Genomic DNA, 27,178 nt, shown 5'->3' with positions numbered 1-27,178 from the left:
CCAGGATGGTCTCGATCTCCTGACCTCGTGATCCGCCCGTCTCGGCCTCCCAAAGTGCTGGGATTACAGGCTTGAGCCACCGCGCCCGGCCTATGAATAAAATTTAAAAAATAATTTGGTTTATATTCTACTTCAGCATTATTAGTTAATGTTACTAGTTTATGGTTATAAAACTAATTTATGTTTGATATTTAAAAAATTGAAATGGAATAGATGGATATAATGTGAAAAGTAAATGTGTGTCTTTCCACTCCATTCTCCCACACACCCTCTATGTTAACTTCTTGAATAACCTAGACATTTTCTGGGCACGAATATATGAGCAACTTTTCTTCTTGCAGAATTGGGATCGTATCATATTTCCTGCGTTTGAATATATTTGAAGCATTATATAGTATATTGTCAAGTACTTCATTACAACAGTGTTATTATCTCACTTAGTAGATAATCATCTTTTGATTACCCAGAAAGTATAGTGAGTCTTTCACCAACAAGCATTTATTGAGAGTTATGATATTCTTAACATGCTGAATCTGAGTATAGCATATGTCGACCTCATTAAAATGTAGGCATTTTGGGGACAAGGGCCAGGACAGAATCAAAGATTGTCCAAGTAGGTAATGAAGACTAAATGACGTTGTATAGGCAAGGAGGAAGTACAGCTGTAGTACGCATGCTGGAGAAAAGGGAGGAAGTTCCAAGAATGAAGATGAAATTACAGTAGGTCCAAAAGATGGGAGGGGAGAACATGTTTGGCAATGAGAAAACACTGCATGGAAACAGAAGTGCACAATCTGTGTTTCTGGTGAAGTCAAGCCTCACTGGATCAGGGGGTTTATAATGCTGAGTATGGGAAATAAGGCCAGGTGGCTTAAAGGAACCTTGAAGAGTTAAGCGGGGATAGGCTAGCAAACAGATGTCTCTCAGGATTTATTCATTCTTTTATCTGTGTTTTATTTATTGGATGGTGATAGAGAAACGATGTTATCTGTTTTATTAGAATTTGATTCATAAGAAATGAAAAATATCTCTAATATAAATGATTAAATGAAGCTGGGTCACCTGAAGATCAGTATGTTTTATTCAACTTCAGACCCTTACCCAGGGATTTCCTCTAATCAGTTTGAGAATTTTATTTTATTGTGTGTGTGTGTGTGGTTTTTTGTTTTTTGTTTTTGTTTTTTTTTTGTTTTGTTTTGTTTTTTTTTGAGACCAGGCCGCACTCTATCTCCCAGGCAGAGTGCAGTGGCTCCATCTTGACTTACTGCAGCCTTACTCTCCCAGGCTCAAGTGATCCTCCCACTCCAGCCTCCTCTGAGGAGCTGGGACTACAGGCACATGCCACCATGCGCAGCTAATTTTTGTATTTTTTTTTTTAATAGAGATGGGGTGTTGCTCTTTTGCCCAGGCTGGTCTCGAACTCCTGGGCTCAAGGAGCCCACCCACTTCAGCCTCCCAAAGTGCTGGGATTATAAGTGTGAGCCATCATGCCTGGCCCAGTTTCAGAATTTTAAAGCAAGAGCATGAAATTTATTCTTAAAGTTTTAAGAAACTTTATTCTAGTAGCAAAATAGAAACAATATCATGGAAGCCAAATAGAGGCTCTTTATATTAATCCACATACAAAAGTACAAGTATTGGAATTAAGATGCTGGTATTGGGCATGGAGATTTAGGGATACAAGAGGCATTTAAAAATAGATAAATCTGCATTGCCGAGTACATAGAGTGGCTGAAAAGTGGGGATAGGATGAATGAAGGACAGGAGCTCTTATACATGCCCTTTCCTCTGCTTGAATTGGTTTGCCCTCCTCTCCGACTAGTTCATTCCTCCTTGCCTTTTCTCACTTAAAAGCATCACTTCTTCAAGGAAGCCTCCCCTGACTTACATGAGTGAATCACTTAGCCAGGCTCTCATAGCCTTAGTAGTACTAATCACACTGTGGTTTCACCGTTGTCTGTGTGATTATTTGGTAAATTACCTGTTTTCCTTACTAGAATCTAAGCTCCACAAGGGAAGAAGGGCAGAGGTTTTTTTGTGTGTGTTCGTTTGTTTTGTTCGTTATAAAATTAGGGGGTCAAAACAAGGACTCTTTTTTTTTTTTTTTTATTAAAAAAAGATACTCTTTTGCACAAGCTGGAGTGCAGTGATGTGATCATAGCTCATCTCAGCCTCAAACTCCTGGGCTCAACTGAAGTATGGGGACTCTTATTTTACTTTTCCCTATTTTCATTTCTTTTCTTTCTTTTTATTTTTAACAAAAACATAAATTCTATAATTAAAAAATAAATGCTAAATGAATATAAGCATTGTTTTAAATTTAGATTATATTCTGAATATATCTTTTTTTTTTTTTTTTTTTTTTTTTTTGAGCGAGTTCGCTCTGTCGCCCAGACTTTGAGTGCAGTGGCCGGATCTAAGCTCACTGCAAGCTCGCCTTCCGAGGTTACGCATTCTCCTGCTCAAGCCTCCCGAGGGAGTGGGACTAAGGCGCCCCCCTCGCCCGGCTAGTTTTTGTATTTTTTTAGTAGGACGGGTTTCACGTGTTAGCCAGGATGGTCTCGATCTCTGACCTCGTGATCCGCCGTCTCGGCCTCCAAGTTGCTGGATTACAGGGTTGAGCCACCGCGCCCGGCCTCTGAATATATCTTATTTGAAATTCAAAATACAGGCCAGGCACAGTGGCATATGCCTATAATCCCAGCACTTTGGGAGGCCAAGGTGGGTGGATCACTGGAGGTCAGGAGTTCGAGACCAGCCTGGCCAACATGGTGAAACTCCATCTCTACTAAAAATACAAAAATTAGCTGGGCTTGGTGGTGGGTGCCTGTAGTCTCAGCTACTTGGGAGGCTGAGGCATGAGAATTGCTTGAACCTGGGAGTTGGAGGTTGTAGTGAGCTGAAATTGTGCCATTGCATTTCTAGCCTAGGCGATGGAGTGAGACTCTGTCTTAAAAGAAAAGAAATTCACAATATAAACCATAAGAAAAAAAGTAGAGTAGGTTTTATAAGCATGGAATAGAAATGAAAATTAGTGGGAAAGTATAAAATTTGAACTGTGTAAGAGTTTCTATGAAGGTAATTTATATGCTGGGATTGAAGATGGCTCTTGGAAAGGTCTTGATATTTATTGAACAGGTGAGAATGGTGATTCCATAGATAGAAACATGAACGATGTCTTCCTTTACTCATCTATGTGGATTGTTCTCTTCTGGGAAGGCAGATGCACATTCACTTTGGGACATGCTGAGTTTCAGGTGGTAGTGGACATGTCCTCTAGACAGTTGTGGATATAAGCTTGTAATTAAGGAAATAAGACAGAATAGGACAACTGTATGTGAGAGATACTAGCAACAATGACGTAGTGTATGTGGAAACAAATACATTTTCCAATGAAGTGAACGTAGAGAGAAATGAAGACCTGAAAGAAAGCAAAGGAATAGGGCTGGGCTTGGTGGCTCACGCCTGTAATCCCAACACTTTTGGAGGCTGAGGCAGGAGGATCACTTGAGCCCAGGAAGTTTGAAACCAGCCTGGGCAACATAGTGAGACCCCATCTCTACAAAAAATAGAAAAATTAGTCAAGTGTGATGGTACATGCCCATGGTCCCACCTAGTTTCGAGACTGAGGTGGGACTATCCCTTGGGTCCAAAAGTTTGAGGCTGCAGTGAGCCGAGATCATGCCACTGCACTCCAGGTGGGAAAAACAGGAAGTAACTAAGCAGGACGAGAAACCCTAAAGATTATAGCATCACAGAAGCCAAGTAAAAAAAGGCTCTTCGAGAAAAGGAGGTGATAAGCAGTAGTGTCCAGCACAACAAAGAACAAGCTGTTTCTCTGGGAGAGAGGTATCTAAATATTTTCAAAAAGCAGCTCATGTGTAGTGAATTGTTTTATTATGGCAGTCGTGAGTGGATAAGCGCCTCTATTTGGCATAAAAATACTTTTATAAGTAACCCTTCATAATGCTTCAGTGTTTGTGGAGTTAAAACTAAATGAGCTCCAAAGCACTCGGCATTTAGTGTTAGCAGACATCTGACATTTGATGACCTCTCTTCACCTCTTTCAGGAGTACAACCAGTTCTGTGTAATAGAAGAAGCATCCAAAGCAAGTGAAGTTTTAGAAAATCTAACTCAAGGAAAGATGTGCCTAGTTCCTGGTAAAACAAGAAAACTGTTATTTAAGTTTGTTGCGAAAACTGAAGATGTGGGAAAGAAAATTGAGGTTAGTTATGAAATTTGTTTAAAATATTTTAATGATAAAAGTATGTTTATATCAGAATATTTTAAATAATACAAAAGCTTATTAAGTAAAAAATGAAAATCTTCTACCTGGACTTCCTAAAGGAAACCATTCATAATAGTTTGGGAGGTTTCCTTCCAGACATTTTTCTGTGAACTATTTGTGGTATAAATTTTTTTTCAATTAAAAAATTGAGAATATATGTAATAAACTGTAGCTGGCTTTTATCACTTGATAGTGTATACTAGATATTATTTCTTGTTAGTACGTAAACCAATCTTGTTTTTAATGACTACATAGTTAAGGAGTTTTAAACAATGTATATTATGTAATATAGCAAATAGATTTTTTATGTTATTCAGACTGAATATCTTTTGATGTTTAAACATTACTGAGTACATATTCTTAAAGAAAAATGAGCATATATATTTTAAAGATTGATATAGTATAGATAATTGAAATGCCTTTTAGAAATATAGGATCTAGGTAATGTCTTTATTGAGCATAAACTCTGGAGCCAAACTGTATGGGTTTAAATTGCAGCTCTCTAGCTTACTAGCTTGTGGCCCTGGGCAGTTACTTAGCTTCCTTGTGTCTTCTCAGTGTATTCATCTGTAAAATGGGGATCTTAAGAGTACTAATCTCTTAGGATTTCATGAGGATTAAATCAACTAGTTAATGTAACTTGCTTGGAATAGTGATTAGCACACAGTAAGCACTCATTGAGTGCTTGTTTTTCATGACTTGAATGGGAATGGTTAGTTAGCTAATCTAAACTTGGTACCATTGCTAAGATAAATGGTTTATAAAGTTGTACTACCAGTGTTCCCATAACAGTTTCTGTGAACATGTTGATTTTATTATTCACCAGTATCCAGAATTGTTTGCTTATTCATTAAAAAAAAAAAAAAAAAAAAAACTTCATGATTTTGACTAAATGCCCTAATTGCATATTTGATTTTTTCATGCCTAAGGAAACTTACCAGACATAAATTATAGTGAGTAAGCCTATTTTGAGTCCTTTTGTTAATGGTTTTAGTTGAATAGAGCATGTATTCAATTAATAAAGCATTTTATTGCTAATACTATAAATATTTTCAGGAAAAATATTTGTGGAATCAGAAATTAGGTTATAATGTATCCATAGCCATCACAATATTTATTTCATTCAGCAACCCCTAATTGAGCATTCGTTACATCAGGGACTATGCCAGATGCTAAAATCATAACACTACTGTACAATCAGCCTCTCAGTAGAAAGTCAGGTTATTGTCTCTGTTTTAAAGGTGAAACCTGTTTAAAGTTGGAACCCAGAGCACAGTTAGTCTCTGTCCCAGCCCGAGTAATACCTTAATAGCAGGTGTTCTGACTTCTGTCACACTGGGGTCTCTAGATGAACTCCATGGTCTAGCCGTCGACGATGTAATTTTGGTGAGAGGGGATGGTGACAAGCACATACGAGATGGCATTTCTGACACTTTTTTTTTTAGATTACTTCAGTGGATCTTGCTCTGGGCAATGAGACGGGAAGATGTGTGGTTTTAAATTGGCAGGGAGGAGGAGGAGATGCTGCTTCCTCCCAAGAAGCCTTACAGGCAGCTCGGTCTTTCAAAAGGCGACCTAAGCTACCTGACAATGAAGTTCACTGGGACAGCATTATAATTCAGGCAAGCACGATGTGAGTCTGCTTTCCTAAGCTGGTATTAAAGGTCACCCTCTTATTTCTTTAGCTTTTTTTTTTTTTTTTTGGAGACAGAGTCTCTCTCTTGCCCCGGCTGCAGTGCAGTGGTGTGATCATGACTCACTATCGCCTTGACCACCTGAGCTCAAACGATCCTCCCACCGCAGGTGCCACCCTTGCCTTCCCCAGTAGTTGGGACTACAGCCAGGTGCCACCATGCCTGACTAATTTTTGTATTTTTTCTGGAGATCAGGGTCTTACTATGCTGCCCAGGCTTGTTTCAAACTCCTAGGCTCAGACGATCCTCCTGCCTCAGCCTCCCAAACTGCTGGGATTACAGGCCTGAGCCTCCACACCCAGCCTCTTATTTCTTTTAAATACTTTATTTAAATAATTTATTTGCTTTTTTTTTTTTTTAATCAGTTACTTAGCTAAAGTTTCTTTTCAAAGGATCATTTCCAGAGTTCCAAACATTTCTGTACATCTGCGACACGAGCCCCCTGCTCTGACTAATGAAATGTATTGTTTGGTGGTGACTGTTCAATCCCATGAAAAGACCCAAATCAGAGATGTGAAGCTCACTGCTGGCTTAAAACCAGGTAAGCATTCCTTTTTGTAAGTTTGATCCAACATTAAGTAAGCATCAGGGATGTCAACTCTAGGACTCTTGTTTAAAAGAAGGTATGGCATAGTGCTCTTCACACAGTATTGATTATTGGGATAATGTTTGAATTCTTTGTTTTGAAGAACCACTATTAACTCTTTTAGGACAGGATGCCAATTTAACTCAGAAAACTCACGTGACTCTTCATGGAACAGAACTGTGCGATGAATCCTACCCAGCTTTACTCACTGACATTCCTGTTGGAGACTTACATCCAGGGGAACAGGTAAACTTGGTCAACTGGGATTGAGGAGGAAATCGATTAGTTTGTAGTTTTAAATATATAGTGAGTTTTTAACAGTTCAGAGCATTTTAACAGCATATTCTTGGACTGAAAAAGTGATTTAACTAATGAACATTTCATACACATTTTACATACTTAAATGTGTAAAATGTCTTAAGCAGTTTTTCTGCAAGGGAATTTAGAAAACATGCTTAACATGAATTAGTTGGCTAATAAAATAACCATTGTTTGTAACTTAGTGCAGTAACTTCTCAGTCAACTTCTGCTTCCAAACTAGATACAAAAATGTTTTGGAAGTTGAGAGTAATAATTTCTAAAAGATGCAGTAGTAATGATCCCACCCTTATGCTGTGGCTGGAGTGTAATCAGAGGGCTCGTCTACAGTGGCAGCTTTGGTCAGTTACATTGTAACGTTCTGTAAAAGTGATAAGGAATTTAGCCAGTTAGTATAGATAAACTCTAGAAGGTGGGAACACTATCCTAGAATATGTATCAAGAGGAAATATCTGTAAAATTAAATATTAAATTACAACATTTATTTTGTTACAGCTGGAAAAAATGTTGTATGTTCGCTGTGGAACAGTGGGTTCGAGAATGTTTCTTGTATATGTTTCTTATCTGATCAATACAACGGCTGAAGAAAAAGAAATTGTTTGCAAGTGCCACAAGGTAATTTTTTATAACTACTTTATGAAGCGTCATATGTGGAGTAGTCCCATTCTGTGTTATTTTAGTGTAACTATAAAATAAGCAGCTTGGGTGCTTATAGTCTGTTATAAATTTTAATTAAACTTTTAAAAAAATCATTTATGTTGAGTTTTGTTGAGGCTGGCATTCACTGCTCAAACATTAAACAGAAAATTGGCTTATGTGGCTTTTTTTTTTTTTGAGATGGAGTTTTGCCCTTGTTGCCCAGGCTGGAGTGCAATGGCACGATCTCGGCTCACTGCGACCTCCACCACCCGGGTTCAAGCGATTCTCCTGCCTCAGCCTCCCGAGTAGCTGGGATTACAGGCATGCAGCACCATGCCCAGCTAATTTTTTGGATTTTTAGTAGAGATGGAGTTTCTCCATGTTGGTCAGGCTAGTCTTGAACTCCCAATCTCAGGTGATCTGTCCACCTTGGCCTCCCAAAGTGCTGGGATTACAGGCGTGAGCCACTGTGCCTGGCCTATATGGCTTTTCATATAGAGGATCAACAGATTTGAGATCTCAAGCAAATCACACATGAGATAAAATCTGTAAGTTGACTTATATATAGAAGGTTCTGGAGAAAAGGAGGTCTCCCTTTGAAAAAAATGTTTCTGTTATTAAAAAATACTGGTAAAAATTGGTTTTGGTAAGTGCACATAAAAGTGAAAATACAAACGATCACAGTTACAGTTCACAACTCGAAGGCAACTGCTAAGTCTTTGTATTTCTTTTTGGTCTCTTTTCTGTTTCTAGAGATTTTGAACAGGCCATGTTTCTAAATAGATTTAACTGTGCTGTATATAATGTTTATGTTCTCTTTCGTTAATAGAACATTGTGATACTTAGTATCTTCTTGGTCCTGACAGTAATGTTGTCTTAGTTTTCTCTTAGGAATTGGGTCCTCAACCCAGCAGAGCAGAAGGCCTAGCAGTTTGGGGATTTGTAGTTTTGTTACTGCACAGAGTCTGGGCTGTGGGCTGTTTACAAGTCATTAGGAAAGAAAACCATCTCAAAATTGTTACTATTTTCCAAGTGGGAGAGAAGAAGGCATGTAATGTACTGTTGAAAATTTCTCATAGCCTGGTATAATACATAGAGTCCTATATGGTAACTTAGGAGATAAGGGTGCCAATCTCAGCACATTATATCTATTGTCTCATCTGGTTTTTCTAACAACCCTGAGGATTATGAAACTGGGACTTAAAGAGACTGTATGAGTTGAGCATCCCAAATCCGAAAATTCAAAATCCAGAACTTTCTGGATTTTCAGATTTTCCAAAATCTGAAACTTTCTGAGAGCCAGCATGACACTCAAAGGAAATGCTCCCAGGAGCATTTTGGATTTGGAATGCTCAACCAGTTAAGTATAATCCAAATATTCCAAAATCCAAAAAATCGGAGACACTTCTGGCCCCAAGCATTTCAGATAACCTGTATAACTTTCCCAAGGTCACATCATTAGGTTCAAGGTCACAGAGCTGGTAAGTATGTATTGAGCCAGGATTAGAATTTGGCTCTGTCTGGCATTACAGCCTGAGCTTTTAACCAGTATGACCTTTTTTAAAGGTTTCTTACCAAGAGGTTGTGTTATTTGTTTTGAAAGATGAAATAACCCCATTTTATTTTCTTTTTTCTTTTTTTTAAATTTTGACATGGGGTCTCACTGCGTTGTCCAGCTTGGAGTGTAGTGGCACGATCTTGGCTCACTGCAAACTCCACCTCCTGGATTCAAGCAATCCTCCTATCTCAGCCTCCTGAGTAACTGGGACTACGGGTGTGCACCACCACACTCAGCAAATTTTTTGTATTTTTGGTAGAGACAGCGTTGTGCCATGTTGCTCAGGCTGGTCTCAAACTCCTGATCTCAAGCAGTGTGCCCACCTCAGCCTCCCAAAGTGCTGGGATTACAGATGTGAGCCACCATGCCCATCCCTCATTGTTTTTCTAACAGACTCTTTTAGAAAGGAGATGTAGCATGTTGGTTAAGAGTGTAGGCTCCATGGCCAATTATAGTTCTGCTTCTATGCCTTTGTTACCTTCTGGCTATGTGACCTCATCTTAAAGTGGCAATCATAATAGCACTTGTTTCCTTGTGTGATTATGAACATTATATAATACATGTATAGTGATGATAGCAGTGTCTGTCACATTACATTATTATTATCTTATTAGTCATTTTGAGTTGAGGTGTAGTAAGAACTTAGACAAAAGGAAGACCCTAGCTTTTTGGAACATCTGATTCCTCCTCTGTAAAATGGTGTTGATGCCTGCCCTGCCTACTTCATTAGATCCAGAGATAAATAATGTGTAAGAAAACACTTTAACCGGGTGCTGTGGTTCACTGCTTTAATACCAGCACTTTGGGGTTCTGAGGCAAGAGGATCATTTGAGGTCAGGAGTTCAAGACTAGTCTGAGCAACACAGCAAGACCCCATCTCTAAACAAATAAAATATGGTAGCTGGGCATGGTGGTGTGTGCCTGTAGTCCCAGCTACTCAGGAGGATCACTTGAGCCCACGTGTTCGAGGCTGCAGTGATCTGTGATGGTGCCACTGTATTCCATCGTGGTTGCCAGAGTGAGAGCCTGTCTCCAAAAAAAAAAAAAAAAAAAAAAAAAACAGTACTCAGTTCTTTCAACACAAATGTTATCTAAAAGAAAGGCCTTTACTTCTTAGTATGTATAATTTGGGGTTATTTATTGATCAGTGACAGATTGTGTTTTTTAAAACTTTATATAAAAAGATTTAGAAAATCCATTGAATGTGCCCTTTACATTTTCTTGCAGGATGAAACTGTAACAATTGAAACAGTCTTTCCATTTGATGTTGCGGTTAAATTTGTTTCTACCAAGGTATGTTTCTGTAAGGCAAACTAGAAATCATTTAGGTTATAGAAATGGACTGAAATGATAAAATGGATTAATGTAATTCCCGACAGACCTTTTATCTTCATTTGTGACAGTTTGAGCACCTGGAAAGGGTTTATGCTGACATCCCCTTTCTGTTGATGACGGACCTCTTAAGTGCCTCACCCTGGGCCCTCACTATTGTTTCCAGTGAGCTCCAGCTTGCTCCATCCATGACCACAGTGGACCAGCTAGAGTCTCAAGTAGACAATGGTGAGTCTTTGGTTCATTCCCGCTTAAAAGAGCAGGAGCAGCATGTGTGCATGTGTGTGTGTGTGTGTGTGTGTGTAATCTTGCAATGGAAGAGTTAATTAGCTTTTTCTAAGTGAGGGAACTTGAGACCTGCACTCGTGAAAGCAAATGCATATGGAATTAGGGTGGAATTAGTGTCATTTATAATACCATTTGCTTGAGTATACCTGATTTTAAAAGGTCAGATTTTTTTCCTACTCTAAGGAAGTTATACTTTGAAAATGCACTTCACCAAAAGAATTCTTTTTTCATTTTTGAATTTTTTAAATATTTTTTTCTCATTGACTCTCAATGTTTACTGTTTTTCATAATTTGAAATGAGAAAAGGTATTTATTAAAGAAACTTTGGAAAATATAGAAAAGTAGGAGATAAATTTTCTAAGTCACCCAAGTAAAACAATTTGTAAGACTGACTGAAACCCAGGACAACACCTTTCTGGTTTCAAAAAGTACTAATAATATCTTTTGCTTTCACAATGTCTTCATGAGTTTTTTTTCATCTCTCCTTGAAACTTGGTTTTCTCTTGTGTGTTTGGAAATCATTGTCTCTGTCCTACTTTGTTTTTCTGTCTCCTTCCCTTTTTCCTTATTGTGCTAATTGGGAGTAATGAGCTTTAGGGTCAGGCTGAACTGGATTCGGTTCTCAGCCCTACCACTTGCTCTTTTGTGAACTTGGTTGGTTCCTTTCGTCACTTCTTAGAGTCAAAGAGGATGATGTATGTGAAATAACTAAGTAATATATATGAGAAAATATGAAATATCTTAACTCAGTGCTCATTTTCTAACAGCTCAACAGAAGCTGGTTATTTGTCCATTCTTGCTGATTCCTTTTCTTTCAGCGTTGGTCATTTCCAGTATCCTGACGTTGGTTCTCTTGTTCTTTGTCTGCAAGTCTTCAGCTGCCACACGACCTTAGGCTGCCTGCATTCCCTCGTCCAGTTGGAGGGGTTGTTGTATGTACACTTGATCCAAGCTGGAAACTGCAGAAAAAAACTACACTCCTTCACACACACATCCGTCCTTCACACCCACATCCGTACATTTTTTGAATCCAGCTTTTCATCTCCATTCTCAGCGCCATCCTCACCATGTCTCTCACCTAGTCTATAGAAGTAGGCCCTTAACTGTTTTCTTCCTTGGCAGTCATTCTCTTCCGTAGCCTGCCTTTCATATTGCCACTAGAGTTTGTGACACGCTGGACCTCACCTGGTCAGGCTCTGGCTGACCTTCCCAGCTGCCTCTCCCCGAGGCTGTCTATTGCGCTTTGTTCTCTCCCAGTTTTCAACCAAGACAAACTTAGGGCATTCGTCCAACATTGCCCCCAGCTGCTTTTGAACATATATTTGGAACTTTTGTCCAAAACCTTCATCTTTTTCAAGCTGTTGAACTCTGGCTTGAATCTGAGAGATTCATGAGCTCTTCAGGGCTCATGTAAACTTGAACTTCCTGTTCCTCCCAAGCAGGGCTAAGTACTCTTCCTTCTTTACTCCCATGGTGTTTTGTACATACCTACATTGTAACACTTACATTATATTGCAATTACTTATTTGTAAATATGTCTCCCTTACTAGACTGTGTGTTCCCTTAGAACCTGAGCTGTGTCTTATTCATCTTCATATCGCCGGCATCATAGTACTTAGCTAATAAGTGTTTACTAAATCTCTGGCTTGAACTTCCAGTATATTAGTTTCTTACTGCTGCTGTAACAAATGACCACAAAGTTAGTGGCTTAAAATGACACAGATTCAACTATATTAAAGTTCTACAGGTTAGAAGTCCAAAAAACAAGGTGTCAGCGTGGTTGCGTTCCTTCTGGAGGCTCTCAGGGAAAATCTGTTTCTTTGCCTTCTCCAGCTTCTAGAGGCCACCTGCACTCCTCCGCATGTGGCTCCTTCCCCTGTCTTCAAAACCAGCAGTGTAGCACTTCTTTCTCGCAAATTGACCCTAATGTTAATTGTTCATAAACATTGTGATCATTTTGTTTAACTTCTTAGAATGAAGGAGAACTTTGGTAGAGTTTAATATGAATGGCCCAGGTTTTTTAAAAGGTGATCTCTAGAAGCTCCAATTGATATGTATTTTATTTACTGGGCTACAATATCATTTCCAAGTCTTTAACATTATTTAAAAGTAATTAAAGCAAAGGTTGATCCAGCTTTTTTCCCTTTCACTGCTGTTATCTGTCCACAGTCAGAACTCCATTTATCTGTCACAACCTTCTTCATTAGAAAACCTTAAAAATAACCTAATGTTTAGAACCTTTGTTATTGTTATTACTTCGGAGTTTCACTCACAGATTGCTAAAATTGCCATTAAATGAGTACTATTGCCTGCTTGCATCTAAAGGTGAGACATTGCAGGCTCTGAAGAGCTGAAAGGTGGTATTCACCAGGAGGAAAGCATTCTTGCACAGAGGTGAATAGCCATGTGAGGCAATATTGAGGTGGTATGAGTGCTATTAGTAATGCAGGCTGAGTACCTCTTACCTGAAATTCTTGCTAGCAAAAGTGTTTCAGATTTTGGATTTTTCAGATTTTGGAATATTTGCATTATACTTAGTGGGTGAGCATCCCTAATCTAAAAATCTGAAATCTGAAATGCTTTAAAGAACATTTCCTCTTTTAAAAAAAAAAATGTATTTTCATTTTGGAGCCAGGGTCTCACTCTGTCACCTGGGCTGGAGTGCAGTGGCAGGATCATGGCTCACTGTAGCCTTGGACTCCTGGGCTCAAGCTATTCTCCCACCTCAGCCTCCCAAGTAGCTGGGACCACAGGTGCACACCACCACACCTGGCTACTTTTAAAATTATTTATAGGGACGAGGGCTCCCTGTGTTGCCCAGGCTGGTCTCAAACTCCTGGAGCTCAAGCAGTCCTCCTGCCTTGGCCCCCCTAAGTGAGATTGTGAGTCACCACACCTGGATGCATTTCCTTTTGGAATAACCTTTGCGTGTCTTGTTGGCACTCAAAGCATTTCAGATTTTGAAGCATTTTGGTTTCAGATTTTTAGATTAGGGATGGTCAACCTCTATGTGTTTACTCAGAGAAAGCCACAATTTTCTGGAATGGTATTTTGAGTACTTTAAGAGTAACTGAAGTTTTCTATTTTCTTTTTCTCTACCCCAAAGTGTTTACTCTGGAGGCATGAAATAATCTGGAAAAAGAAAAACAATCACCATAAAATATTGATTCTGTCTCAAAGCTTTTCGCATTTATTAGTTTCCTTAGGACTTTCTCGCAGATACACGGATGCCTTATTGGATTTTATTGTGATGGAATATTGATACATTAGCAAAAACAGTGGACTTTGTGACCTTGAAAAAGTCATTTAACATCTCTGAGCCCTACTTTCTAAGTCTCTACAAATAATATATAGTGGGTGAGATGTTCTTTCTTTGTTGCTTGGATGTGAAACTCTCCTTTCATAGATGAAACCATTGCCTAAAGAGTAAAAAGCTCTTCCCTGTAGTTGTCTTACAGACTGGAGAGAGTGCTAGTGAATGCTTTTGTCTTCGATGCCCATCTCTTGGAAATGTTGAAGGTGGAGTAGCAACCGGGCATTATATTATCTCTTGGAAAAGGTAAAAATTATGTCAATCCTGTCTTTTCTTCAATGTCTTTGTTATTCTGATACCTTTCTTTTTCATCTTTGTCACTTAATATTTGAGAGTTTCTGTCATTCTGAAGAGCAGAAGTCACGTGGATATGAACACAAAGCTGAAAAAGATAATTAAACCTGAATTTGTGCTTGTCACAATTTGTGACTTATATGCTATTGAAATTTTAGCCAAACTAAATCTGTACACAAAGGGTGTATGTATAAGAATGTGCATGGGCTGGGCACAGTGGCTCACACCTGTAATCCCAGCACTTTCATAGAGCTAGGTGGGAGGATCGCTGGAGCTCAGGAGTTTGAGACCAGCCTGGGCAACGTGGCGAAACCTTGTCTCTACAAAAAATACAAAAATTAGCCGGGCTTGTTGATGCACACCTGTAGTCCCAGCTACTCAGGAGGCTGAGGTTGGGAGGATGACTTGAGCCCAAAAAGTGGAGGTTTCAGTGAGCTGAGATTGTGCCACTGCACTCTAGCCTGGGCAACAGAGCGAGACCCTGTTTTAAAAAAAACGTTCATAGCAGCATCGATTGTAATAGGAAAAAAATGGGGGGAAAAAAACGAAAACAAAAGGTAAATGCCCATCAGTAGAAAAGAGAATAAATTGTGGCACATTCGTACAGTGGAATACTGTATATCAATGACATGAGTGAACCAGAGCTACACCATCACCATCTTAAGGTAAAGTGAACAAAGCAAGCTACTGATGGAAATATGAATAAATTGCATTTATATGACTTTGAAAAACATGCTATATATTTCTTAGGACTACATACATAATTTGGAAAAGTATAAAATACATAGAAATGATAAATACCCAATTGAGGATAGGGGTTACCTTTGGGGTAGGGGGATATAAGCAGCTCTGCAGGAAGGTTCAGTTGTATCATTGTAATTTCTTTCTTAGACTGGGAAGTAGATACATGATATTCATGTGTATCCTCTTGGTGTGGCTTATTTTCAGAAATTTTAAAACAATAAAATGAGAAAGGAGTCAGAAGATACTAGTTTTTTTTTTTTTGAGACAGAGTCTCGCTCTGTCACCCAGGCTGGAGTGCAGTGGCGTGATCTGGGGTCACTGCAAGCTCCGCCTCCTGGGTTCACGCCATTCTTCTGCCCCAGCCTCCTGCGTAGCTGGGACTACAGGCGCCCACCACCATGCCTGGCTAATTTTTTATTTTTAGTAGAGACAGGGTTTCACTGTGTTAGCCAGGATGGTCTCGATCTCCTGACCTCGTGATCCACTCGCCTCGGCCTCCCAAAGTGCTGGGGTTACAGGCGTGAGCCACCGCGCCCGGCCAGTAGTTCTTTTGTTTTGTTTTGTTTTGTTTTGTTTTGTGAGACGGAGTGTCACTGTGTCACCCAGGCTGGAGTGCAGTGGGAGCAATCTCTGCTTACTGCAAGCCCCGCTTCCCAGTTCATGCCATTCTCCTGCCTCAGCCTCCCTAGTAGCTGGGACTACAAGGGCCCACTACCACACCTGGCTAATTTTTCGTATTTTTAGTGGAGATGGGGTTTCACTGTGTTAGCCAGGATGGTCCCGATCTCCTGACCTCAGCCTCCCAAAGTGCTGAGATCCACCTGCCTCAGCCTCCCAAAGTGCTGAGATTACAGGTGTGAGCCACTGCACCTGGCAGAAGATATTAGTTTTAAGGGAATGTTTATACAACTCGGAATAATGAGTAGGAAGATCTGAATGTAATGGCTGTCACGAAAAAGTTATAAATTATCAAAATTGACTAAAGGAAAATTTTTTAACCTATAAAAACAGTAACTGGAGGAAATTCATGAAATTACCTTCAAAGAATGTATGTTTAGTATATGTAATTACATGGTATGATTTATTGTTTTCACGTTATACATTATATGCAAAGCATAGAACAAGAAGGAAAATTCCCTGGGTTGGTTTGTGAAGAGCACCCATACCTAAACCTGACAAAGGCAGAAAACAAACAGACAACTGTAGGGCAGCAGTTCTCAAACTTTTTGGTCTCAAGACACCTTTACACTTTGAAAAATCATCGAGAACCCTAAACAGCTTATTTATGTGAGTTATATGCATAGATATTTACCATGTTAGAAACCAAAGCAGAAACTTTTTAAGAATGGAGAAATAGGTAGTTTTATTAAGAAGTAAATAAACTTGCCTTTTCCCCATTCCTGAATTTACCATATTGATGTTTAGTTTTATTTATTTGTTTGTGGTGTCAAAACAGCATTTTAAAGGCACTGCTAAATTATTCCATCATACTACAGTATTACCACAGAGATATATTCATTTATTATTGATGAAGGCTTAGCTGCTTTGCCTGTTGCTTTTGCTCTGTGATAGTTTGCGCATCATGTCAGCTGCTCCACCCTTAGACTCACAAGGGATTTCCCTGGCACCACCCCTGTAGTTCCCACTTTAACTGTATCACAGGGAAAATATTGAACAGTTTCATGATATTACTTCAGCTCCATAAATATTGGAGCACCACTATGTTGTTGATAGTAAAATACTTTTAGTTCTTCAGTTTCTACCATATACTTGTAGTGAGTTACAACAGAGTGGTCTGGGGCCCGCCTGTAAACCATCCTCGGTGAGTTAAGGAATTTATGTCATAACGTAAATCACTGAATTGTTCCTGAATTGAGAAAGCCTTGCTACCCAAACACTGTATTAAATGGTGTGCATCATGACTGACATCTCACACACCTCCTGACTTATCAGCCGCTGGTAACACACAGCGGCCCTGGGTTATAACAGTTTGTTAATTGGAAATATTCAGAAGTGTGATTTTAAAAGTTCTTAACTTCACAAAACTATTTCCAGGCCGGGCACGGTGGCTCAAGCCTGTAATCCCAGGCACTTTGGGAGGCTGAGGCAGGTTGGATCAACCTGAGTCAGGAGTTGAACCAGCCCTGGCCCAACATGGCAAAACCGTCATCTCTGCTAAAAATACAAAAATTAGCTGGGTTTGGTGGCATGCTCCTGTAATCCCAGTTACTCAGGAGGCTGAGGCAGGAGAATCACTTGAGCCCAGGAGGCAGAGGTTGCAGTGAGCCAAGATTGCGCCATTGCACTCCAGCCTGGGTGAGAGAGCGAGACTGTCTCAAAAAAAAAAAAAAAAAGGCCAGGAGCGGTGGTTCACGCCTGTAATCCCAGCACTTTGGGAGGCCGAGGCAGGCGGATCACGAGGTCAGGAGATCGAGACCATCCTGGCTAACACGGTGAAACACCGTCTCTACTATAAACACAAAAGAAAAAAAAAAATTAGCCGTGTGTGGTGGCGGCACCTGTAGTCCCAGCTACTCGGGAGGCTGAGACAGGAGAATGGCGTGAACCCGGGAGGTGGAGCTTGCAGTGAGCTGAGATCGCATCGCGCCACCACACTACAGCCCGGGCGACAGAGACTCCGTCTCAAAAAAAAAAAAAGAAAATAATAATAATGTTTTGGGAAATGGATAAGTAACATAGTTCCTTTGAAACTAGTTGGTGAATACACGTTTCCTGTTTTTGATGAGCTTCTTTCATAAAATGTGAGTTTAAAAAGATGACCTCTTCTGCCACAGGACCTCAGCAATGGAGAACATCCCTGTCATCAGAACTGTCATCACTCTGCCACATGTGATTGTGGAAAATATCCCTCTCCATGTGAATGCAGGTAGCGGAATTCAAATTTTACTTGATAAGAAGGACCCAATAACAATAGTTATTTTAACTTCTAAGAGTTTAGTTATTTTAACATTCTATTATGAAAGTTTTTCAACATTTGTAAAAGTAGGTTATGGCCAGTCTTGTTTCATCTCTACTTCTACACACTCCTCCTACCTCTGTTATTTTCAAACAAATCCCAGATACCATTTCAAGCCATAAATACTTTCATATGCCTGATTGAAAAAGAATGGCTATTTTAAAATATACAATGACAGTACCATTATCACGACTTTAAAAATTAGCAGTAATGTCTTAATGTCATCAAATTCCAATGTTGAAATTTTCCTAGTTAACTCAGGATGGTTTTTCAGTTTATTTTGAGGTTTATACACTAATTGATGGATAAGTCTTATACTATACGTCTATAACCTATATGTAGGCTGGTAAGCTGACTATCTCTCCCTCCCCCATGCCCTTTCTCCTCTCCCCCCTGACCATTAACCCCTCTATCACCTCTTCCAATACCACTTTCTCTACCACTTTGTCCTTCTTCTCCCTGCCCCCATGTCTTCCTTGCTGAAGAAACTAAGTCATTTGTCCTGTAGAGTTTCCCACAGCCTGGATTTTGCAGATTACATGGTGTTATTTTTCGATGTTTCTCTGTCCCTATGAATTGGCAGCCTGTCTGTAGGCTTGATCAGATTCAGGGTCAAGTTTTTGGCAAGAATGCTTCATAGTTAATGGTATGTGCTCCCACTAGGAGGCAGGTAGTATCTGTCCATCATTCTTTCTTTACTGGAATACTTTATCAAGAGAAACTTCCCTTTATCAACTGTTTGCTTATCCTGATGTCTCTAATTTACAAAACCTGGGTGTAGTGCTCACCAATAGCATATATGTTAGAATGGGAGTGGTGCAGAGATTAGCATGGCCCCGTGCAAGGATGACACTCAGATTTAGGAAGCATTCCATATTTTGTATCCTAGGAAAATAAAATGGCAGAACTGCCAGAACACACACACATACACACACACACACACACACACACACACACACCAAACAACAGTGTATCCACAAATGAATGAATGAAGTTTTACTTACAACTTCACTAAAACACAGCTTTTGCTTATTCTAGTTTAGGAACCATGATTGGTATTTTGGGAAATCTTTTATGGATTTAAAAAATGATCCCTAAAATATAATTTGGTTCCTGATAGCCAGGACCCTGTCTGGGCCAGTCATTTTTAGAAGGACACTTACTTCCTTAGCCTGTTTTATCCTAGTCCTACTGCTGCTGTCCGATCAAAGAATTGTCTTACCTGGCGAGAGTACAGTAACACCATTCATATAAACGATACTGTGTCCGTAGAATGAGATTCATTTACAAACCGAAGCCATAAGTGGTGAGCTATTTTTGAAACCAAGAGAAATGTGTCGTCTTTCTCTGTAGATCTGCCGTCATTTGGGCGTGTCAGAGAGTCCTTACCTGTCAAGTATCACCTACAGAATAAGACCGACTTCGTTCAAGATGTGGAAATTTCTGTGGAGCCCAGTGATGCCTTCATGTTCTCAGGTCTCAAACAGGTACAGGTCATTTCCTGTGTTGTTTATGTTGACACAAAACTGCGGCCAGGAGACGGAGAGCTGTACCTTTAGTTTTTATGAATGAACTGAGTAAAGCTGACTGTGGCCCCTGTTGTTTTGGTAATAGTGAATTTTTAAGCACCTGAAGTACAGCTACCTATAAAGGTGGGTTACCCTTGTGACATCATTGAGATCAGACGTGTGGGTTCTTATAAAACAAAAGTCCACAAATCCTTGGACTGTATGATAATATGTTATAATTTCTGAAAAACTTAAAGACTCCCCTTGTTACTGATGAGTGTGTGTGTGTGTGTGTGTGTATGTGTGTGTCAGTGTGAGGTCTGAAGACTTCACTGTACTAATACTAACAGTCCATTTTTCTATCAGTGAAGTTTCATAGAAATTTTGATTTTGCATAGACTATACTTAACCTTTGGTGTGTTTAGATACAATTTTGTTTCCGTACTTTAAATTACCTAGACTTTTTTATTCATTCAGTCAAATCAGAGTTGGAAAAGTTCATTGGGTTTTTAAATGAGCAAACAAAACACCCAGGCAGAACTATGCTTCAGTGAGAGTCCAGTCCTCCACTGTCAGAGGGATAGCAGAGATGCCCCTCCAAAGTCAGGAAATACTTTGTAATGAACAAGGGCACAATTAGAGAACAAATGTGTCTTAACACCTGGAAGTGTCTACCCTGACTAATGAGCTGCTCTGCCTATTCTGAGTGCTGTGCTTGTTGTTAAATGCAAAATAGAAGTTTATATGAAATATGCTGTATGTTCAGGTACTGTTTTATATTTATAATATACAGCATTAAATATACCAGCTATAACATTTACAAATGAGTAAACTTTTTTCTTGAGTGTCTTGATTTTTTCCAGGTGTTCACTTTTATAAATAGTAGGAAATATAAAGATGCTAAAATCTTACCAGTTTGTGTACTTTCTTAAAGTATTGTCGAGGATTTTCAAAACATCTTTTTTTTCCTCCTGTAGTTACTTAACACAAAGGTAAAATCCTTAAAAGAAAACAGAAACCACTAAGTAGATTAGAAAGAACTAATTTGTCTTATATTGGCATAATGTCTACAAGTAGACACTTGTACAAATTATCCCTGAACATATTGTGAACATAAAATCTACCTGGGCTAAGAAGAAAATATTCACCTGCCTAGTGTTCTCATTCTTTAGGAGGTATAAGTTACCGTTGCAGGTCTTGGTAGAAACAGAAATCATGCATGTATTTCTTACACATTTCCTGTCTGCCGTGTCCTCAGCTCATACTAATTCAGCCCTACACTTTAGAATCTGTTTGGAAGGTGGACTAGGAGAGAGTGAATATTTCACTAGGAGGATTTGGTTATCCAATCTTTTGTAAATAATTGAGGATAACAACATATAGATACTGCACGTATGTGTATTTGATTATCTTTCTCTGTGACTTTTTATGATGCAGATTCGATTACGTATCCTCCCCGGCACGGAGCAGGAAATGCTATATAATTTCTATCCTCTGATGGCTGGATACCAGCAGCTGCCGTCTCTCAACATCAACTTGCTTAGATTTCCTAACTTCACAAATCAGCTGCTCAGGCGTTTTATTCCTACCAGTATTTTTGTCAAGGTAAAGCTTAGACATTTTCTGCTTTTTAAATTCAAAGTCTTAAACCGACTTCTTTTTCATGTACACTTCACTGAACAGTATTTTGAGACCAACAGTGATAGTTTTGCCTTTTATTCTATGTATTTGGCAGTATTGCTATTCATTTCTATAAAGTTGCTTTTTATAGAATCTAATTTCAAAGATTTGTATTTCCTTAGGTAAATAATGATTTATTTTATAATATCCTTAAGCATATTTTCTCTTTGGCTTAGTAAAGTATGCTTTAAAATTGTAATTTGTTTGTAACTAGTCTTTCATCAAAATGAATTGACTTTAAATATTCTTAAACTTTCCTGATTCCTTGTAACTGTGTAATATTGGATTTAGCTCTCTTCTGAAAATGACCATCTCTCAGAAAGTATACTCTGATTTAATGTTGTTTTTTTTTTAAATTACACAATTTCCAGGTTCCTACAATAAAAGTATACGTAGGATGGGCAGTGTGTAAGAGAGTGGATTGGAGGGATGAGTGGTTCATTTAGCTCAGCAGTCCACCTCTGATTGTCACTCTCTGATACCTAAATAAGAGCCATCCCTTCACATGCTTCTGGTGTCCCTCTAACATACATATACATGAATATACATATACATGAATATATGTCACTGCTTTGCGCCCTCTTTTAAGTTTCTACCCTCATTTGGAATGACAGTTTATATTGCTCACTACTTTCTTTTTTGTGTCTGTCTTATTCAAGTTCAGGGGAACCATTCCTTGTTTATATAATCCAGGATTTGGTAAATTATCTGTTAATATATTCTCCGTACTCTGCCAGCTGTTATATTTCCAGAGTTTTATACAGAGTTTTTTCTATCTGTATAAAAAAACCCTCCCAAGTTCCTATTCCACACCATACTTTTAAATTGTCAAAGAGGCTGGGCGTGGTAGCTCATACCTGTAATCCCAGCACTTTGGGATGCCGAGGCGGGCGGATTACGAGGTCAGGAGACCGAGACCATCCTGGTTAACACTGTGAAACCCTGTCTCTACTAAAAATACAGAAAATTAGCCGACGTGGTGGCACATGCCTGTAGTCCCAGCTACTCGGGAGGCTGAGGCAGGAGAATTGCTTGAACCCAGGAGGTGGAGCTTGCAGTGAGTTGGAGATTGCGCCATTGCACTCCAGCCTGGGCGACAGAGCAAGACTCTGTCTCAAAATAAACAAATAAATTGTAAAAGAAAAATCTCATAATTTTGGATCTCCTTATGTTTAAACAGTGACTTTTTGAATATTTTCACCGGATCCCTTCAGTCTGATGCTTCCATTGGCCGCACACTCCCATGGTGAAGTCACTTTGCAGGGCAGGGGAGGAGTCTCATGACTGGGTGGGGGAACAGAGGGGAAGTGGGGGAACAGAGGGGAACAGGTGGCCTCTGTCATGTCCTTTTAGCTGTTTGACTTTTTGAAGTTTGCTATTTTTAAAGTTAGAAGTACTGTTTGAATCATTTAGACGTATGTAGACTTGGTCATACTCTAGCTGCACAGAAATAGCTTGTTTGAAATACTACAGTAATGAATATTGAAAAGGAGAGAATTTTTTTTTCTTTTATAATCTTTTACTCATTTACACCAGGGGAATATAGCACCTTTCATCCAAAGAACTGAAGGTGGTTTACAAACACGAACATTTAAAAAAATGATTATATTTTTAAAACCTGGAGTCTTGCTGTTAAATCTCTTTGATTCCAGATACACAATTTTCTGGAAGTGATTATGTTAGGGACAATGAAAGAGGCTCAGAAAGAATTCTGATTTGAAAAGGAGAGATTTTTGATTCCATCAATTAATCGATTTCATTCCTTTCTCTGTTGATCAGGAGACCCAAACCTAATCCCAACTAATGCTAGTTCAGTCTTTTGATTTTCTCTCAAGGTAAACCTCTTCTGGGTAGTGTTTAAATTCACAAGGAAACGTTCCAGAAGATAAACATTTTTAAGTTTTAACATAACTAGCATGCCCTTTTTAACTGCAGGGATCCCTTTTCTCAGTACAAGTACCACCTTTTAGCAACTTGACTGCTGCCAAAAATGTTGACTGGATTCTGCAGAGCCAGCTCTTTTATCAGTTAGGAAAACTTATAATTAAAAAATTTTGGCCAGGAGAGGTGGCTCATGCCTGTAATCCCAGCACTTTGGGAGGCCAAGGCGGGCGGATCACCTGAGGTCAGGAGTTCGAGATCAGCCTAGTTAACATGGTGAAAGCCCGTCTCTACTAAAAATACAAAAATTAGCTGGGTGTGGCGGCAGGCCCCTGCAATCCCAGCTCCTTGGGAGGCCGAGGCAGGAGAATTGCTTGAACCTGGAAGGCAGAGGTTGCAGTGAGCCGAGACTGTGCCATTGCACTCCAGCCTGGGCAACAGAGTGAGACTCTGTCTCAAAAAAAAAAAAAAAAAAATTGCCATTCCACAGTGTATATATAGTGTACATATTTCAGAACATCATGTTGTATGCCATAAATGTCTACAATTTTGTTTTACTTGTCACACTAAGGACAGTGGCTGAGGATTACCCTTTCCCACTTACCGGACAATCACTGACTGAAACTTTAGGTCCCAGTGCACCTGTATTAAACTTCAGAGCTGTGCTGTCCAGTATAGCTGCTAGCCACATGTGGCTACTGAGATCAGTTTAAATGAAATGTACTTGGTTACACTGCTGCTCTTCAAGTGCTCAATAGCTAAATGTATCTAGTGGCTGCCATAGCGGACAGTGACGTCCTAGGCAAGGTTGAATCCATACTTTTCTTCCTTTGAATAAAAGACTTTGGTTTTCTAATTGTATGATGCACTCATGTTTTGCTCCTGTTTGTAAAAGCTACATTTGGCAGGGATTTCACTAGCTTGAGCCATGATTTTGTTTCTAAAATTGAGCAGCTTCCATCAGTACTAAAAAAATAGTCAAGAATCAAGGATTGGGAACCTATTTCACTCACTCCGTTCCTGCCGTGAATGTCTGGAAGCTGTACTTAACTGTGTTTATGTATGTATGTACACACACACACACACACACACCCCTATATACATCTGAGCAACCACAGCAGCAACACACTGAAAGAGGAGTGCTGTCTTCGTTGCCTCGGGAATTCCTCAGAGTCTTTCTGCTGAAAGCGCAGCAAATCACTTCTGATTGTGAACACTCTTCTGTTTCATTTCCCGATCATCTTTCTCATGCTTTCCCCACAAACGTCTGCTATTGTATATCTGTAAAATAAAATAAAATTATTTGTAAGAATTTTATTCTTTCAGCTGCTAGATATCCCTCTGGGATGTTGTTAACCTGCCAGAAATTTTACAGCTAAAAACAGTTATGATACCTTTTATTCATTCTTAGTCTTGACTTTTCTGATGCGATGTTTTAAATTCTTTCAATCAGTGATCTTAGAGATAGGGCAGTTTTTGTTTTTATCTCCTGCTTTTATCCTCGCAGCATGCGTTGGAGTTCACTGCAGAAACTTTTTCTCAAACAGGATATTAGGCAACCTTGAGTCCCCAAAAGGGACTTACTTGTCAGCTCGGGCTCTGGGCCTGCTTAAACCTTGAGACATAGGAGGGCCCTGAGCAAGCGAGAGAGAATAAAACAATGATAAACAAGGTTCCATTCCACATGCCGTCAGTGGGAGATGGCCTGGCAGTAGCTGCTGGAACGCAGGGTTGAGAGAGAAGTACTGACCGAAGAGGATACGGCGGGTGGAAGTGCAGAGTCAGCTGGTGATGGCTGCGGGAGAGGGCGGCTCCCAGCCTGTGCCGTGGCCATCCCCAGGTGCAAGTGAAGAACGAAAGAGGTGGGGTGAGAGGAGGAGAATCACCACATAACCATTTTTATTTTGATGCTTACACTCATTTATTCTGTTTTTGTGAAGCAGTTTCAAGAATTTCAAAATCCTTCCAGTTAATAGAGCTTTTGTTATATTGTAACTTTGTAAACCCACTTTGTTTTCCCACTTTAAAGCCACAGGGTCGGCTCATGGATGATACCTCTATTGCTGCCGCATGATGTTGAAGACGGGCCCTTGGCTGTCGTTACAGAGACATTGGGCAGAGCTATACAGGTGTTCCACTGTGAACTCTAGCTTTGATCATGGTAAAAAGTTAATCTTTTCTATTTTTTAGTGGATGTTATACCAACTATTCAGAGGAACCATACTTTGAAAATATTAGGAAAATCTGTCTTACAGTTTCTCTAATAAATATTTGAAATCTCAGTATGACATGAAAGGATGTCAGACCATTGTTATTGTTGAAAGTCATTTGATGAATGGTAAATTCTGTCAAAAGTAAGTGATTTGCATGTATACTATCAGGAAAATTCAGCATCCCAAGTATGACTGAACAAAGAGAGTAGATGCACCAATGCCTGTGCCATAAATTTCCGAATCCCCTACGTGTCTCTTTCAGAACTGGCCAGACCGGAAATAATCTATTCTCAGAAATTCAGTGTGTACTCAGAATACATACACAACATAGGGAGTTGTATGACTGATAGGAAAAACTTCCAGAAAGTTTTAATCAAAGCAGTTTAATTAAGGTATCAAAAATACCTTTGCTTAGTATCAAAAAATGTCAAATAGGTTCAGCTTGCAGCCAAAATATGGATCATTTGTGAAGCAGGTTCATATTTTAGAGGTGTTAATAAAATCCTCATCTAAAAAGAGCCAAACTGCAAGGATTTGATGATAAACATAATTTCATAGACTAAAAGTTTTTGGAAAAGATGCAGGGTCTGAGTCAGACCTTTTGGTTATATTGTGCAGCTTCAAAAGAACTATTTAAAACTCTTGCAAACTCATGTAAATAAAAATCATAGGGTGAAAATTGTATTTGTTAAAGTATCTTAGTAATTTAAAACTACCCGATTTCCTGGAAAATTTTATTATTTGAAAGGTGGAGGAATTGTAAAAAGGAAATAGTAATGTAAATAAACATGTTCTCTTTCAGATATGCTTGTCTGTCTGTATCTTTTATTTTGAGCTTGTTTGATGAATGAAGAGGTTTTACAGAGCATGGCTCTTCACGTTTTTCAAAATGTCTTCACATTACTTGGAGATTCATTATTTTTGTTCAAATTCAGTCATTTCTTTCATGGCCCATGTTACATTTCCACCCAGAATATAAGAAAAGCCCCCCAGTTGATACTCTGAAATAGTAACTGTGAAGAATTCCAAGCTGTGATTTCCAGGTTGGTGTTGTAATGAGAGAGGGAGTGCTTTTAAGGAAAGGGCAGCAAGTAGACAAGTGAAGCTCACCTTTTAATGGGGAGGGTCCATGCGGTCCCAGCAAATACCCCTCTGAAGCCTTCGCACTTGGCCTTAAAATTCAGAAAAAGCACCCAGTGTCCCAACGCAGTTTAAAAGTTAGACATGGGTTGCATTATTTAATGGTAGAGTGGATAAATAGCAGTGATGGTAATTTTCAGAGTGGGTATGTGCATGCAGCATTAGCGATCAGAGATTGTTGAACAAATATGTGATAACCAAATAGAAATCTCGTCTCCTCATTTTTTCATGCCATGTGGACTCACCCCACAGGACTGAATCTTCTCCAGCTAAAGCATTATGAATGAATGCTAAGTAAAAGCATTCAGTTATATAAGGAAACAAATTCTTATATTATTTCATTGTCCCAGTATTCTTACATACCCTTTTTTACACTTACAGATTTGTTCGGAAACGTTTCTAATGAGTGACACTCCTGCTGTTCTTTTTTTTTTTTTTTTTTGAGACAGAGTCTCGCTGTGCTCATTCTGTTGCCCCGGCTGGAGTGCAGTGGTTCGATCTCAGCTCACTGCAACATCTGCCTCCCAGTTTCAAGCGATTGTCCTGCCTCGGCCTCCCTAGTAGCTGGGATTATAGGTGTGCACCACCATGCCCAGCTAATTTTTGTATTTTTAGTAGAGACGGGATTTTGCCATGTTGACCAGGCTGGTCTCAAACTCCTCACCTCAGGTGATCCACCCGCCTCAGCCTCCCAAAGTGCTAGGATTATAGGCGTGAGCCACCG

General features: G+C 39.4%; 1 protein-coding gene across 1 annotated transcript in view; it reads left to right on the top strand.

Annotated features, from left to right (window-relative positions):
* Window positions 1-26,115, top strand: part of TRAPPC11 (trafficking protein particle complex subunit 11) — a 57,085-nt gene extending 30,970 nt beyond the window's left edge. The window contains exons 19-30 of the mRNA XM_017854336.1: window positions 4,071-4,226; window positions 5,735-5,922; window positions 6,376-6,524; window positions 6,694-6,815; window positions 7,383-7,502; window positions 10,312-10,377; window positions 10,488-10,644; window positions 14,152-14,263; window positions 17,851-17,942; window positions 19,386-19,519; window positions 20,978-21,145; window positions 25,131-26,115. Of these exons, the coding sequence (XP_017709825.1) occupies window positions 4,071-4,226; window positions 5,735-5,922; window positions 6,376-6,524; window positions 6,694-6,815; window positions 7,383-7,502; window positions 10,312-10,377; window positions 10,488-10,644; window positions 14,152-14,263; window positions 17,851-17,942; window positions 19,386-19,519; window positions 20,978-21,145; window positions 25,131-25,175 (1,509 nt within the window). The 3' untranslated portion in view covers window positions 25,176-26,115. The remainder of the gene's footprint in view (window positions 1-4,070; window positions 4,227-5,734; window positions 5,923-6,375; window positions 6,525-6,693; window positions 6,816-7,382; window positions 7,503-10,311; window positions 10,378-10,487; window positions 10,645-14,151; window positions 14,264-17,850; window positions 17,943-19,385; window positions 19,520-20,977; window positions 21,146-25,130) is intronic.
* The last annotated feature ends 1,063 nt before the right edge of the window (window positions 26,116-27,178 follow it).

This window comes from Rhinopithecus bieti, unplaced genomic scaffold, assembly GCF_001698545.2.
Source record: "Rhinopithecus bieti isolate Rb0 unplaced genomic scaffold, ASM169854v2 scaffold_38004, whole genome shotgun sequence".
Lineage (NCBI taxonomy): Eukaryota > Metazoa > Chordata > Mammalia > Primates > Cercopithecidae > Rhinopithecus > Rhinopithecus bieti.
Note: the sequence above shows the minus strand (reverse complement) of the source record. Positions and strands in the feature narration are given on the sequence as shown.